Genomic DNA, 16,854 nt, shown 5'->3' with positions numbered 1-16,854 from the left:
ATGCCGAAAGGCCGAAAATGATTAATATAAATATATATATAATGTATATATATTTCTTTTTAGCTACCTGATTATGGCAAAAGACATGATTATGGCTAAACTTAACTTAAATAATATTAATAATGACTATTATGGGCCCATAAAACATTTATTCAGCACTTTTGAATGCATACATTAATTCCAGACTGTTAAGACTAAAAGACTACAACGATTGATGACGACTTCCTGTCCTCGCATTTCCATTTCCGGTTTAACGATACATTTTCAACAACAGATTGCTGCTAATTAAACACTTCATTTAAACGGAGTAACGTTAACGTTATGTCCAGTTCATACGTGTAGTGTAGTATGAACTCGTCATAACGTTAACATTACTCAGTGTCCACTGTTGCTGCCACCGTTGCGTCGCAGATGGATGGTACACTGTTAGCTCCGTAGCTAATCCGCTCCTAGACTACTGATAGCAGTACCGTTAACGTCGGAGCTGATCAATACTCCGGTTTTTTCTAATTTAGTTTAGAACCGGGTTTCGGGGGGCATCACTACTCCCAAGGAGTTAGTTATCACAGGCTGTAGAATGCAGGAAGAGCTGCCAAGCTGCTCAGGTTACGTGTTGCGCATGCTACCGGTATGTCTGTAGTCGCGTTTTGATGACGTCATCACAACAACACGTTATTTGACTTTCGGTCATATATTTTCGGTGCTAAAACCCTTTCGGCCGAAAGCCGAAAGAGCCTTTTTAACCATTTTCGGCCGATAATTTTCGGTCGCCGAATTTTCGGTGCATCCCTACCATATACGACCAAACCTGATCATCCATTTGAACCAGTGGCTCGCTAAATTTGGAACCCACATAGTATAAAAGCATGGTTGTGTCATCATTCTGGAGCCTTGCAGCCCCCATGGAGGGCTGTGGTCTCCAGGACTGTTCCTCTGTGTGTTCCTGTGTCAATAAATACCATCGATTGATTCACCTTCGTCTCCTGGCTCATCATATCAATCCAAAGAACTCAGTTTTATACTAACAAATGGAGGCTCTGCTGAGATTGATTTGGGCCAGATGACAGACGAAGAACAACAAAGAAGGACCGCTGGTGCTCTTGCTCAGTGACAGAACGAGAACTCCTGACATCAAAAAGAAGGGAACATGGAGAATGGCAAAGAAGACGTTGCAAGAAGATCCAGACATTCACTAGCAGCTGTCTGCGGTGCGTCTTCAGAATCAGCTGTGGCAGAGAGGGAGGTCGGCAGGTAGTCTGTGCTGGTCAGAAAGAGCTCTCTCAGGGGAGAGATGCCAGCAGCAGCAGGTCAGAGACCCAGACCACCAGCAGACGGCCCTCGCCGTCCTCCGTGGAGACCAAACCTACAGGCTGGAGGAGGAGGCAGCTAAGCCCCAAATCTCCTCCACCCAGCGAGGCCAAACACAGCAACTTGGTACAGATCATCTACGATGAGAAGGAAGACAGCAGCAGGAGAGACACTGAGGCAGAGCTGGTCAAGAGATGGGGTATCAGCTGGGGAGAGGCGGAGAAGACAGCCAAAGACACTGATGCAGACCACCGGAAGAGACATCTTGCCTATGAACCTCACTCTGGAACGGGGACTTCTCATTCAAAAAGGAGAACTTTGCCCTGGGAAGGGAGACCTGCATGCACCTCTATTGGGGGTAGGGGGTCTGCGGACGAATACAAGGCAGCCAAGGCTGGTTGTTTCGACGTATGATCTACCCCAACCTTTTGGGGGTAGGTGTATCCTAAGTAAGGGAAGGAATTCATCCGAACGGAAGGGGTGCACCTGAGTAAGGGGGGTTCAGGGTTAGATGTAATTATTTTGAAAGTTGCAAATCTGTCTCTCTCTCTCTTTTCTCTCTCCCTCTCTCGCTCCCCCCCTCTTCTTTCTATCTCTCACCTCTCTAACTGTTGTTTAGTTTTCTTATGATGTGTTTGATGGTTGATAATCGACAGGTCCAGGTCCATTAATGAATTATTATTGACATATTGAATAATGTCAACATGGGGATTGTAATGTATATTCATTAATATTTCACTGAAGGATTACAGATCCTTAGATCTAAGATCTAGCTCCTCTGGTGAGAGCATAATCTCCCCCACTGTGCCAATGGGTCGAGTGACCAACCCAGAAATACTCTGACCTGATGACCTGTGTGACCTAATGTTCATGCATGGCTCTCTCGTCCTCCGGCCACAGGCCAGTGAAACCAGATTCATCAGACTACCAAGCCTGATCATCCATTTTAACCAGTGGCTCGCTAAATTTGGAACCCACATAGTATAAAAGCATGGTTGTCAGTCGCAGTGGTGTCGCAGTGGTGTCAGGAGAACTGCCTCTCCCTGAACGTCAGCAAAACAAAAGAGATGATTGTGGACTTCAGGAGGTCGGGGGTCAGGGACTACAGCCCCCTCAGCATCGACGGGGCACCAGTTGAGAGAGTGAACAGTTTCAAGTACCTAGGAGTCCATGTCAAGCACGAGGACTTGACATGGACCACACACATTGAGTGTTGTGAAGAAGGCACAGCAACGCCTCTACTTCCTCAGGCGCCTAAGGAAGTTCCAAGTCAGTCAGAAGATCCTTAAGAACTTCTACTCATGCACAATAGAGAGCATCCTGACTGGCAATATCACCTCCTGGTTTGGGAATAGCACCGCACAAGACCGCAGCAGACTACAGAGAGTGGCCCGTTCAGCCGAACGCACAATTGGAGGGGGGCTTCCCACTCTCCAGAACATTTACAACAAGCGGTGCATGGGTAAGGCCAAGAGAATTATCAAAGACTCCAGCCACCCAAACAACTGCCTCTTTGAACTGCTGCGGTCAAACACGGAGTCTCATGGCAAGCACAGAAAGACTCAGAAGAAGCTTCTATCCCCAGGCCATCAGGTTGCTCAACAAACAATAACACTATGCAACAACCATCAAAAGCATTCACAGCACACACATCCACATGCACACACTCACTTTAAACAAACAACTCACTGCAGCACCCACTCTACACACTTTAGAACACCTAAACACACTTTATATTTATTGGCAAAGAATTTGCACTACAACCCATACCTCAGTACACCTTACTGTAAATTGTACCTCATCCCATTTCTGCTTTGCACTATATAGTATATCGCTGCTGTCGGGACAAAACCTCATAACTCCAAAAACCCAACTTTTCAGCAGATGAAAAAAACGAACACAGATTTGAGGGTGAATAGAGTTAGGAGGTTTAGACAGATGATCGGTTTAATGCTTTCCCATTGTTTAAACGTTGTAAAACCCACACACACATATGGAGGATGATCTACGGAGTTGATTTATATAAAAAGGTTATGAGGTTTTGTTCCGACAGCAGCGATATTGTAATTAGTATATTGTATAGTATATTGTATGGTAACTCAGTTACTTCTACTCTGCATTGAACATTGTACATATGTACATACTGAACACATTCAGGACTGGTCACTCCACAGAGACAGCCCTCATTGCGGTCACAGAGGCACTTCACTTAGCAAAAGCGAAAGGCCTCTCCTCTGTCCTGATTCTCCTAGATCTATCTGCAGCCTTCGACACAGTCAACCACCAGATCCTCCTTGCGGCCCTCGCAGGAATGGGAGTGGCTGGCTCTGCGCTGACATGGCTGTCATCATACCTCAATGACCGCTCCTACCAAGTGTCATGGAGAGGGACCCTGTCGGCCACCCGCCCCCTGCGGACGGGTGGCCCCCAGGGCTCGGTTTTAGGACCCCTTCTCTTCTCCCTCTACACTAAATCACTGGGTAACATTATCACGTCTCATGGCTTCTCCTACCATTGTTATGCCGACGATACTCAACTCTTCCTCTCCTTCCCTCCCTCAGATATCCACGTCTCTGAGCGGATCTCGGCCTGTCTGTCCGACATCTCCGCCTGGATGACGACCAACCACCTCAAACTGAACCTAAGCAAAACAGAATTGCTCCACCTGCCGGCCAAATCCTCCCCCCTGACCGACCTTTCCATCACAGTCGAGAATGCAGCTGTGACCGCGTCCCCGACCGCCAAGAACCTTGGTGTTGTCCTCGACGACCAGTTGAACTTCTCTGCTCACATCGCAGCGACAACCAGAACCTGCAGATTCCTCCTGAGCAACGTCAGAAGGATCCGCCCCTTCCTGACAAAAGAAGCCACCCAACTCCTCGTCCAATCAACAGTCATCTCCCGCCTCGACTACTGCAACGCACTGCTCGCTGGCCTCCCGGCCACTGCCACTAAGCCTCTTCAACTCATTCAGAACGCAGCAGCCCGCCTGATCTCAAACCTACCGAAGTCGGCACATGTCACCCCACTTCTTAGGGACCTGCACTGGCTCCCCATTGCTGTACGAATCCGCTTCAAGGCCCTCGACCTAGCATACCGTGCGGCAAAGGGAACCGCTCCCGCCTACCTCCGGTCAATGGTCTCTAACTACACACCCTCAAGACCCCTACGCTCTGCATCTTCTGGCCGCCTCAGACCTACTCCTATCCAAGCTCCGGGAGGGTCATCAAAGAGAAGTCGCCTATTCTCAGTCCTTGCCCCACAATGGTGGAATGAACTACCCACCTCAGTTAGGACAGCCGAAACACGTCCAATCTTTCGCCGTCGACTAAAGACGCACTTCTTCAACCATTATCTGAATAAAAAAAATTTAAATTAAAAAAACCTAACCCTAACTAACCGTACTGTCATGCACTTGTCCTAATAAACTAACCTACACTGTAGCACTCAACACTTTGATGAACATTGTTGCTCAGCTGATAGAGTTGTGCCCTTCCTGATGGCTTGTCGTACAGAACTTGTAAGTCGCTTTGGATAAAAGCGTCAGCTAAATGACTAAATGTAAATGTAAATGATGAACACTTGTGTCTACGTACGTGACTTCTATTTTATACTTGCTATACTTATTTTATTTTATACTTATCCTTTTGTCTAGCACAGTCTCTGGAGCGTAACAGAAAGAAGCATTTTGTATAAAAGTATTCTTTTTTTTGTATTTTATTTTTTTATTCTTTTTTAAACAAACATATAAACAAACATGACAACACACGATAAGATATACAAGCATTAATTGTCAGGGCACATCCAATGAGATCACATTTTAGTTAGTTGTCTTATATAAGATATACCCCTAATACCTGTTATCTAAAAAAAACTACACACATATGCTCAGCTCGAACCCCCCCCTCCCGGACCCCACCTTGAGAAGTACCTCCACTATCCCTCGCACCTAACCAGACACTACCATTATAAGCTAGCTTTTATTCTCTCCACCACTTCTAACCACATTGACATTTTGGATTCATTGAGACCCAGAATTCTTGCTGTAGATATTTCATGGTAAATTACATCGAGATATGTAAGAAACCAAACTTTACGGCACATTTTTTCCGGTTGAAACCAGCGTGATGCGATCAGCTTTTTGGCTACTGTGATACCCGATAAAACCAATCTCTTTAGCTGTGGATTCACTGCAAACTCAAAAACATCATTCAATAATAATACCGAGGGGTGTACAGGTATATTCCAAGATACGAGTTTTGATATTTGTTGGGTCACATCTTTCCAGAATGCCTTAACTGGTGAGCAGTCCCAATACATGTGCATAAATGTCCCTTCGTCCCCATTTGCACATTGGGTGCATTTGGAATCTTGTTTAAGCCCCATTCGGCACAGTCTTATAGGAGTCAAGTATGTCCTGTGAATATAGTTAAGATTGATTTGTTGATGATCCGGGTTCCTTGATGTAAGTCGGACATTTGCCCAGGCTCCTTGCCAATCAAAGTCATTTTCCAGGTCTGGTATATCCCTCCTCCAGACAGAGTCAAGTTGGAGGGTTTCATACGAGGACGTTAGTAATTGATGATAAAATTCTGAAACAAAACCTCTCGATGTCTCTCTTGCGTAGAAGAATTTGTGGTATCTGTGGTGTTCAATTGGTCTGTCTAATGGAACACCGTGAGACTTCAAACATAGCTCTAACTGTTTGTGAAAAAGCCATGTGGACTTGGTGAGATTACATTTTTTGCGTATTTCTTTATCACTACAAAAACCCTGTTTGTTAAAAACATCCCCTAATGAGTGTATGCCTTGCTCTTCCCATATAGGGAATCTTATAGGTCGTTTTCCAATTAAGAGTGCATTGTTATTGAATAAGGGAGTATGATTGTGCCATTTTTGTGGGTTAGGATTTTTTTTTTGTGATTCACGCCATATCCGGATCGCATGAGTAATTATGGGGCCAAATTTTCGTTCACAGTGCTTGATTGGTAGTTTAGTGTATGCTATGTCCTTCAGTCTATGTGGGGTATAAAAGTATTCTGTACTTCTGTATGACAACTAATAAAGAAACTTGAAACTTGAAACTTGGTTGTGTCATCATTCTGGAGTCTCGCAGCCCCCATGGAGGGCTGTGGTCTCTGGACTGTTCCTCTGTGTGTTCCTGTGTCAATAAATACCATCGATTGACTTCACCTTCGTCTCCTGGCTCATCATATCAATCCAAAGAACTCAGTTTATTTTTATTTTTTTTATCTTTTTCCCCCTCCATTTTTCCTCCGATTTTCTCCCATCCCAATGTTAGTCGTATGCCAATTCCCAATCCCTTCCTGGTCGCTGCGCACTTACCCCCCACATTCAGATCATCTGGGAGAGTGGAGGCTACCACGTGCTTCCTCCGACACACGTCCAGCCAATCACCGCTTCTTTTCACCTGGCAGCGCGGATTCTCATTGAGAGGGCGTAGCGTGTGGGAGGATCACACTATCCCCCTCAGGTCCTATCCGCGCTTAGCAGGCGCACCGACCGAACTGTAGGAGTCGATGTTTACAACGACCCGGACCCACCCCGCCAGCTTCTCCCACCCTCTAATACAGCCAATTGTATTAGTGTGAACGGCCAGCCAAGCTGGTGACAACCCCGGAGCTGTGAGCTGGATTCGAACAGGCGAATCCAGCTCACAGCTCCGGGGCTGGTGACGAACGCATTCTCCGCTACGCCACCTAACCGCAAAGAACTCAGTTTTATACTAACAGTGCGAATGCTTTTATTTTATATTGTTGGCATATAACTGTGGTGTAAGTGAAATAATCAACTTGTAGGTGTGTGTTAAAACAGTTAGAAGGGGGCGCCCCAGTGCGGTCAGGTGGCGTAGCGGAGATTGCGTTCGTCACCAACACCGGAGACGCTGGATTCGCCTGTTCAAATCCAGCTCACAGCTCCGGCGTTGTCACCAGCTTGGCTGGCCGTTCACACTAATACAATTGGCTGTATTAGAGGGTGGGAAAGCTGGCGGGTGGGTCCGGGTCGTTGTAAACAGCGACTCCTACAGTTCGGTCGGGGCGCCTGCTCAGCGCGGATAGGATCTAAGGGGGGTAGTGTGATCCTTCCACACGTTACACCCTCTCAGTGAGAGTCCGCGCTGCCAGGTGAAAAGAAGCAGTTGATTGGCTAGACGTGTGTCGGAGGAAGCACGTGATAGCCTCCACTCTCCCAGACCGACTGTGGGGGGTAAGTGCGCAGCGACCAGGAAGGGGATTGGGAATTGGCATAACGACTAACATTGGGATGGGAGAAAAATCGGAGGAACGGGAGACAGAGTGGGGGGAAGACATTCGGCAAATAACGACGGGTCCGAGAACCGAACCCGGGTTGGCCGTGCCGCGACTCATGTGGTTCGCCACTGGAGTACCCCCTTCTTTTATTTAATTTTTTTATTGATCTTTTTCCCCCTCCTTTTTCCTCCGTTTTTTCTCCCATCCCAATGTTAGTCGTTATGCCAATTCCCAATCCCCTTCCTGGTCGCTGCGCACTTACCCCCCACAGTCGGTCTGGGAGAGTGGAGGCTATCACGTGCTTCCTCCGACACACGTCTAGCCAATCAACCGCTTCTTTTCACCTGGCAGTGCGGACTCTCACTGAGAGGGTGTAACGTGTGGAAGGATCACACTACCCCCCTTAGATCCTATCCGCGCTGAGCAGGCGCCCCGACCGAACTGTAGGAGTCGCTGTTTACAACAACCCGGACCCACCCGCCAGCTTTCCCACCCTCTAATACAGCCAATTGTATTAGTGTGAACGGCCAGCCAAGCTGGTGACAACGCCGGAGCTGTGAGCTGGATTCGAACCAGCGTCTCCGGTGTTGGTGACGAACGCAATCTCCGCTACGCAACCTGACCGCACTGGGGCGCCCCCTTCTAACTGTTTTAACACACACCTAAGTTGATTATTTCACTTACACCACAGTTATATGCCAACAATATAAAATAAAAGCATTCGCACTGTTAGTATAAAACTGAGTTCTTTGGATTGATATGATGAGCCAGGAGACGAAGGTGAAGTCAATCGATGGTATTTATTGACACAGGAACACACAGAGGAACAGTCCAGAGACCACAGCCCTCCATGGGGGCTGCGAGACTCCAGAATGATGACACAACCAAGTTTCAAGTTTCAAGTTTCTTTATTAGTTGTCATACAGAAGTACAGAATACTTTTATACAAAATGCTTCTTTCTGTTACGCTCCAGAGACTGTGCTAGACAAAAGGATAAGTATAAAATAAAATAAGTATAGCAAGTATAAAATAGAAGTCACGTACGTAGACACAAGTGTTCATCATTTACATTTACATTTAGTCATTTAGCTGACGCTTTTATCCAAAGCGACTTACAAGTTCTGTACGACAAGCCATCAGGAAGGGCACAACTCTATCAGCTGAGCAACAATGTTCATCAAAGTGTTGAGTGCTACAGTGTAGGTTAGTTTATTAGGACAAGTGCATGACAGTACGGTTAGTTAGGGTTAGATTTTTTTATTTTTTTATTCAGATAATGGTTGAAGAAGTGCGTCTTTAGTCGACGGCAAAAGATTGGACGTGTTTCGGCTGTCCTAACTGAGGTGGGTAGTTCATTCCACCATTGTGGGGCAAGGACTGAGAATAGGCGACTTCTCTTTGATGACCCTCCCGGAGCTTGGATAGGAGTAGGTCTGAGGCGGCCAGAAAATGCAGAGCGTAGGGGTCTTGAGGGTGTGTAGTTAGAGACCATTGACCGGAGGTAGGCGGGAGCGGTTCCCTTTGCCGCACGGTATGCTAGGTCGAGGGCCTTTAAGCGGATTCGTACAGCAATGGGGAGCCAGTGCAGGTCCCTAAGAAGTGGGGTGACATGTGCCGACTTCGGTAGGTTTGAGATCAGGCGGGCCGCTGCGTTCTGAATGAGTTGAAGAGGCTTAGTGGCAGTGGCCGGGAGGCCAGCGAGCAGTGCGTTGCAGTAGTCGAGGCGGGAGATGACTGTTGATTGGACAAGGAGTTGGGTGGCTTCTTTTGTCAGGAAGGGGCGGATCCTTCTGACGTTGCTCAGGAGGAATCTGCAGGTTCTGGTTGTCGCTGCGATGTGAGCAGAGAAGTTCAACTGGTCGTCGAGGACAACACCAAGGTTCTTGGCGGTCGGGGACGTGGTCACAGCTGCATTCTCGACTGTGATGGAAAGGTCGGTCAGGGGGGAGGATTTGGCCGGCAGGTGGAGCAATTCTGTTTTGCTTAGGTTCAGTTTGAGGTGGTTGGTCGTCATCCAGGCGGAGATGTCGGACAGACAGGCCGAGATCCGCTCAGAGACGTGGATATCTGAGGGAGGGAAGGAGAGGAAGAGTTGAGTATCGTCGGCATAACAATGGTAGGAGAAGCCATGAGACGTGATAATGTTACCCAGTGATTTAGTGTAGAGGGAGAAGAGAAGGGGTCCTAAAACCGAGCCCTGGGGGCCACCCGTCCGCAGGGGGGGGGTGGCCGACAGGGTCCCTCTCCATGACACTTGGTAGGAGCGGTCATTGAGGTATGATGACAGCCATGTCAGCGCAGAGCCAGCCACTCCCATTCCTGCGAGGGCCGCAAGGAGGATCTGGTGGTTGACTGTGTCGAAGGCTGCAGATAGATCTAGGAGAATCAGGACAGAGGAGAGGCCTTTCGCTTTTGCTAAGTGAAGTGCCTCTGTGACCGCAATGAGGGCTGTCTCTGTGGAGTGACCAGTCCTGAATGTGTTCAGTATGTACATATGTACAATGTTCAATGCAGAGTAGAAGTAACTGAGTTACCATACAATATACTATACAATATACTAATTACAATATACTATATAGTGCAAAGCAGAAATGGGATGAGGTACAATTTAGGTACAATTTACAGTAAGGTGTACTGAGGTATGGGTTGTAGTGCAAATTATTTGCCAATAAATATAAAGTGTGTTTAGGTGTTCTAAAGTGTGTAGAGTGGGTGCTGCAGTGAGTTGTTTGTTTAAAGTGAGTGTGTGCGTGTGGATGTGTGTGCTGTGAGTGCTTTTGATGGTTGTTGCATAGTGTTATTGTTTGTTGAGCAACCTGATGGCCTGGGGATAGAAGCTTCTTCTGAGTCTTTCTGTGCTTGCCATGAGACTCCGGTATCGCTTGCCTGACCGCAGCAGTTCAAAGAGGCAGTTGTTTGGGTGGCTGGAGTCTTTGATAATTATCTTGGCCTTACCCATGCACAGCTTGTTGTAAATGTTCTGGAGAGTGGGAAGCCCCCCTCCAATTGTGCGTTCGGCTGAACGGGCCACTCTCTGTAGTCTGCTGCGGTCTTGTGCGGTGCTATTCCCAAACCAGGAGGTGATATTGCCAGTCAGGATGCTCTCTATTGTGCATGAGTAGAAGTTCTTAAGGATCTTCTGACTGACTTGGAACTCCCTTAGGCGCCTGAGGAAGTAGAGGCGTTGCTGTGCCTTCTTCACAACACTCAATGTGTGTGGTCCATGTCAAGTCCTCGTGCTTGACATGGACTCCTAGGTACTTGAAACTGTTCACTCTCTCAACTGGTGCCCCGTCGATGCTGAGGGGGCTGTAGTCCCTGACCCCCGACCTCCTGAAGTCCACAATCATCTCTTTTGTTTTGCTGACGTTCAGGGAGAGTCAGTTCTCCTGACACCACTGCGACACCACTGCGACTGACAATCATGCTTTTATACTATGTGGGTTCCAAATTTAGCGAGCCACTGGTTAAAATGGATGATCAGGCTTGGTAGTCTGATGAATCTGGTTTCACTGGCCTGTGGCCGGAGGACGAGAGAGCCATGCATGAACATTAGGTCACACAGGTCATCAGGTCAGAGTATTTCTGGGTTGGTCACTCGACCCATTGGCACAGTGGGGGAGATTATGCTCTCACCAGAGGAGCTAGATCTTAGATCTAAGGATCTGTAATCCTTCAGTGAAATATTAATGAATATACATTACAATCCCCATGTTGACATTATTCAATATGTCAATAATAATTCATTAATGGACCTGGACCTGTCGATTATCAACCATCAAACACATCATAAGAAAACTAAACAACAGTTAGAGAGGTGAGAGAGAGAAAGAAGAGGGGGGAGCGAGAGAGGGAGAGAGAAAAGAGAGAGAGAGACACAGATTTGCAACTTTCAAAATAATTACATCTAACCCTGAACCCCCCTTACTCAGGTGCACCCCTTCCGTTCGGATGAATTCCTTCCCTTACTTAGGATACACCTACCCCCAAAAGGTTGGGGTAGATCATACGTCGAAACAACCAGCCTTGGCTGCCTTGTATTCGTCCGCAGACCCCCTACCCCCAATAGTGGTGCATGCAGGTCTCCCTTCCCAGGGCAAAGTTCTCCTTTTTGAATGAGAAGTCCCCGTTCCAGAGTGCGGTTCTTAGGCAAGATGTCTCTTCCGGTGTCTTTGGCTGTCTTCTCCGCCTCTCCCCAGCTGATACCCCATCTCTTCAGCTCTGCCTCAGTGTCTCTCCTGTGTCGTGTGTCGGAGGAAGCACGTGATAGCCTCCACTCTCCCAGACCGACTGTGGGGGGTAAGTGCGCAGCGACCAGGAAGGGGATTGGGAATTGGCATAACGACTAACATTGGGATGGGAGAAAAATCGGAGGAAAAAGGATGGGGGAAAATATCAATAAAAAAATTAAATAAAAGAAGGGGGCGCCCCAGTGGCGAACCACATGAGTTGCGGCACGGCCGACCCGGGTTCGGTTCTCGGACCCGTTGTTATTTGCCGAATGTCTTCCCCCCACTCTGTCTCCCGTTCCTCCTCTCTCTCTCTCTCTCTACTGGACTGCCCAGTAGTAAAAAGCAATAAAAACAGTTAGAAGGCACTTTTCAGAGCCTCCACGTCGCAACCTTAAAACCACTTAACGCATACCTACACGTTGATTATCCCTTACATGTCACAAAACGATAAAATTATCAAACATTATGATACTTTTGGCATTATTGATCATACATCATACAGAGGGCACAATTATCGTACAGATACGATAATTAATGTACACCTGGCAACACTGAGCGTGACTGACTTGTTAGTTTTGTCCTGGATGTTTTTCTTCATGCTGGATATCTGGGACCTCAAAGTCTCTACGTCTGTGGCAGCTCTGTCCACTGTGGTCTTCATACTCGTCAACTGTAAATACAATTACAATTCTTTATACTTACACCATAGAAATCATTGTGTGTGTGTATTAAAATTATGTCTCTTTACACTTACAGCATGGAAATCAGTATGTATCAGGTTAATAACATGGGGATGGCCGGTTCAATCCCTGCCACTGACAGGAGGGTGTATTCCAGCTGTGAGCGGGTGACTGAAGGGTGGCTGGTATTACATCTACTGAACCCCAAAACTTCTCCAGGGGGCGCTGCACTGCAGGCGACCCTGCACTCTGACCTCTGATGAAATGCATGTGTGGGGAACTGTGTGTACAGTATGTGTAACTAGGAGGGATAATGCGAAAAGACAGATTGCCTGGTGTACATTGACAATAAAGTAATCTTCTTCTTCTTCTTGTTCACAGATTACTCAAAGTATAGGGCTGTAATAGGATTAGCTAAATAGGAGTCCTTGCAGTCGAATTAGTAGAGAATTAGTAAACAAGTATAAGGTCACAGTGCCTTCTCACTCAATGATAGGCAGCATTCATTCATTCACTTCAGCGGCTGGCGTTGAAGATTATCAAAACGATAGACTGACCTCGTCCTGCAGCCGGTTGCGGTTGCTTTCCTGATCCTGGAAGTCCTGTCTCAGTTTGGCTGCCAGGTGGTTAGCCTTGGCTATCTTCTTCTCATACTCCTTGTTGTTGGTCATCTCACTCTCCAAGAAGTCTCTCTTCTCTCTGAGGATAGCGTTCCGCCCCCTGATTTCCTGGTTGACTAGGCCGATTTGCTGGAGGGACGCCACAATACCAGACATACGACCAGTAATACAAGTCAATACAATCTCATATTAGTACAGATGGATAGATAAGTGACTATTTCTAATCTACTGTAACAACAGCTTGTTTCTGCCTTCCGGGAGGCGTTACCAATTTAACGATTGTATTTAGTATTTTAAGTATTTTACGTTTGATTTTATTCTACTGTTGCACTTTTATATCAATCACACTCAGCACTGTCACTTTCTCTTACATCACTATTATGCTGGTTGTATAGTTATTTTGTTTATTGTATTGTTTTCTTGTGTATTTTATTGCTATGCTGTAGATCGAGGGGGCAAGACCCAAGAATGTTGCTCTTTTTTGTATGTGAATAATTATGAAGATGCAACAATAAAGCTGAATCTGAATCTGAATAAGTTCAAGTTCAAGTTTCTTTATTAGTTGTCATACAGAAATACAGAATACTTTTGCATGAAATGCTTATTTCTGTTTTGCTCCTGAGAGTGTGCTAGATAAAATAACAAGATAGTGTAAAATAGTATAATATAAGTATAAAATAGAAAGTCAAGTACGTAAACAAGTGTAAACAAAACAAACATTTTCAATATACATATACAATATGTGTACAGTCTATACTTCTGTACAGTCTATACAGTCAGCTACTATACAGTACAGTGTAGAATGGTGAGGTATAGCTTAGCTTGTGGTGCCACGTTGTGGTGGTGAGGTCCAATGAGGTGCATGGGATTGATGCCAATAAATATAAAGTGTGTGTTAGTGTCTAAAGTGGGTAAAGTGGGTGCTACAGTGTGTTGTTTATTTAAAGTGAGTGTGTGCGTGTGGATGTGTGTGTTGTGGGTGTATTTGATGTTCTGTTATTGTTCATTGAGCATCCTGATGGCCTAGATAGAGGATAGAAGCTCCTTCTGAGTCTCTCTGTGCTTGCCATGAGACTCCGGTATCGCTTGCCTGACCGCAGCAGTTCAAAGAGGCAGTTGTTTGGGTGGCTGGGGTCTTTGATTATTCTCTTAGCCTTACCCATACAGCGCTTGTTTTAAATGTCTTGGAGAGTGGGAAGCCCCCCTCCAATTGTGAGTTCGGCTGGACGGGCCACTCTCTGTAGTCTGCTACGGTCTTGTGCAGTGCTATTCCCAAACCAGGAGGTGATATTATGGATGCTCTCTATTGTGCATGAGTAGAAGTTCTTGAGGATCTTCTGACTCACTTTGAACTTCCTTAGGCACCTAAGGAAGTAGAGGCGTTGTCGTGCCTTCTTGATAACACTGTGAATGTGTGTGGTCCATGTCAAGTCCTCGGATATGTGGACTCTGAGGTACTTAAAACTGTTCACTCTCTCAACCGGTGCTCCGTCGATGCTGAGGGGGCTGTAGTCCCTGACCCCGACCTCCTAAAGTCCACAATCATCTCCTTTGTTTAGCTGACGTTCAGGGAGAGGCTGTTCTCTTGACACCATCCCGCTAGAACCTTTACCTCTTCCAGGTAGGCCCTCTTGTCGTTTGCAGAGATCAGGCCCACCACTACTGTGTCGTCAGCAAATTGGATGATTGTGTTGTTGTTCCGCTGTGCCACACAGTCATGTGTGTACAGGGAGTAGAGGAGGGGACTCAGAACACAGCCCTGGGGGGCCCCTATGTTGAGAGTGACCATTTCCTGCCTTTCGCTGAGCAGGCGCCCAGACCTGACCTGTAGGCGTCGCTGTCCACAATGCCAGATTACCACCCTCGACTTCCCTCCCGCTAACTCAGCCAAACGAGTTAGTATGACGACCGGCCCAAGCCGCAGGCAATGCTGACTCCGGGAGTCGAGACCGCAGCCTCTTGCATTGGTGACGAGCGCAATCTCCGCTACGCCATCCGACCGCCCCCACATGATGATTTTAAGTATTTTACCAGAGGAGTTTCTCAAAGTAGAGGGTTTACAACGATTCCACTTATTCAATTGGTCTGACATTTGATGGGAGCAGTTTTTTTTTTTTTTTTTTATTATCTTTTTCCCCCTCCTTCTTTTTCCGATTGTTCTCCCATCCCACTGTTAGTCGTTATGCCAATTCCCAACCCCCTTCCTGGTTGTTGCGCACTTTCCCCTACTGTTGGTCCGAGAGGCCGGAGACTGTCACATGCTTTCCTCCGACGCATGTGCAGCCAGCCGGCAGCCAGCCTGGCCGCGCAGATTCTCACCGGGAGAGTGTAACGTGTGGAAGGTCGCACTACCTCTCTCCAGATCCTACCCTTGCTGAGCAGGCGCCCCGACCGAACTGTAGTCAAGTCAAGTCAAGAGTTTTAATTGTCACGGCATACAGGTATACAATGAAATGCGGGTGGTCTTGCCCGCAACGATGTGCAATACAGTGGTACATATAATAGAATCAAAAGAAGGAAACAACATTGTGCAGTAACAGGTAGCAGGTAACATGGAGTGACATCTCGGTATCTGTACATAGTTATTTACAGAGCATATGGGACATGCTAGTTAGCTTTGGTAGTGCAATACACTGTTCCTGTTATTCTAATTTAAAGTGTCCTTTCCTTTGGCCATAAGTGTGCGTGTGTGCGACATGAGTGTGTGCCCGCTCATGTTAAAGTGTTAAGTGGCTGCTCGTGTGTGAGCGTGCACAGTGTGCGTGTCGTGTGTGTGTTCATGTGTGCTTGTGTGTGGACAGTTCAATGTTCTGAGCACTCAATGTTCATTGTTCATGGCTCTGATGGCCTGGGGGAAGAAGCTGAGCCTAAGCCGCTCTGTCCTAGTAGCTGGGGTTCGCAGGCGTCTGCCTGACCTCAGCAGCTGAAACAGGCTGTTATTGGGGTGGTGAGGGTCTTTCATTATCCTACAGGCTCTGGATTTGCACCTCTTGTTGTATAGAACCTGCAGGGGGGGTAGTGCAATACCCGTGGTACGCTCGGCTGAGCGCACCACTCTCTGTAGGGCCTTCTTGTCCTGTGCCGTGCTGTTTCCATACCAGGCAGTGATGTTTCCGGTCAGGATGCTCTCTACAGCTCCTGAGTAGAAGGACTGGAGTATCTTTCCCGATACTCTGAACTTCCTTAACTGTCTCAGGTGGTAGAGACGCTGTTTCGCCTTCTTTACTACTGTGTCTATGTGTGTTGACCATGTCAGGTCCTCTGAGATGTGGACCCCCAGGTACTTGAAGCTGCTCACCCTGTCCACGGTAGCCCCGTTAATCATCAGTGGTGTGTGCGTCTCCTGCTGTCCTCTCCTATAATCCACGATCAGCTCCTTGGTTTTACCAATGTTCAGGAGCAGGCTGTTGTCCTGGCACCAGCGTTCCAGTACCTCAACCTCCTCCCGGTAGGCCTTCTCGTCGTTGTCCGAGATCAGCCCCACCACCACCGTGTCATCTGCGAACTTCACTATGGAGTTGGAGCTGAACTTGGCCACACAGTCGTGTGTGTAGAGTGAGTACAGCAGGGGGCTCAGAACACAGCCCTGGGGGGAACCGATGCTCAGGGTGATGGTGTTGGAGGTCTGACCCCCCACCGTGACAGCCTGGGGTCTTTCGCTCAGAAAGTCCAGTACCCAGGCGCTCAGGGCGGAGCTCAGACCTAGCTCGATCAGCTTGTCCACCAGTCTGGTGGGGACTA

General features: G+C 47.3%; 1 protein-coding gene across 1 annotated transcript in view; it reads right to left on the bottom strand.

Annotated features, from left to right (window-relative positions):
• The window catches only part of ccdc39 (coiled-coil domain 39 molecular ruler complex subunit), a gene marked incomplete at both ends in the record, with an annotated part of 70,374 nt that overhangs the window by 38,100 nt on the left and 15,420 nt on the right, over nt 1-16,854 (bottom strand). The window contains 2 exons of the mRNA XM_084327648.1: nt 12,380-12,483; nt 13,051-13,242. Of these exons, the coding sequence (XP_084183774.1) occupies nt 12,380-12,483; nt 13,051-13,242 (296 nt within the window). The remainder of the gene's footprint in view (nt 1-12,379; nt 12,484-13,050; nt 13,243-16,854) is intronic.

Source organism: Notolepis coatsorum (genome assembly GCF_963971535.1).
Source record: "Notolepis coatsorum genome assembly, chromosome: 13".
Classification (NCBI taxonomy): Eukaryota; Metazoa; Chordata; class Actinopteri; order Aulopiformes; family Paralepididae; genus Notolepis; species Notolepis coatsorum.
The sequence above is the reverse complement of the archived record's forward strand: the minus strand, read 5'-3'. Positions and strand labels throughout refer to the sequence as shown.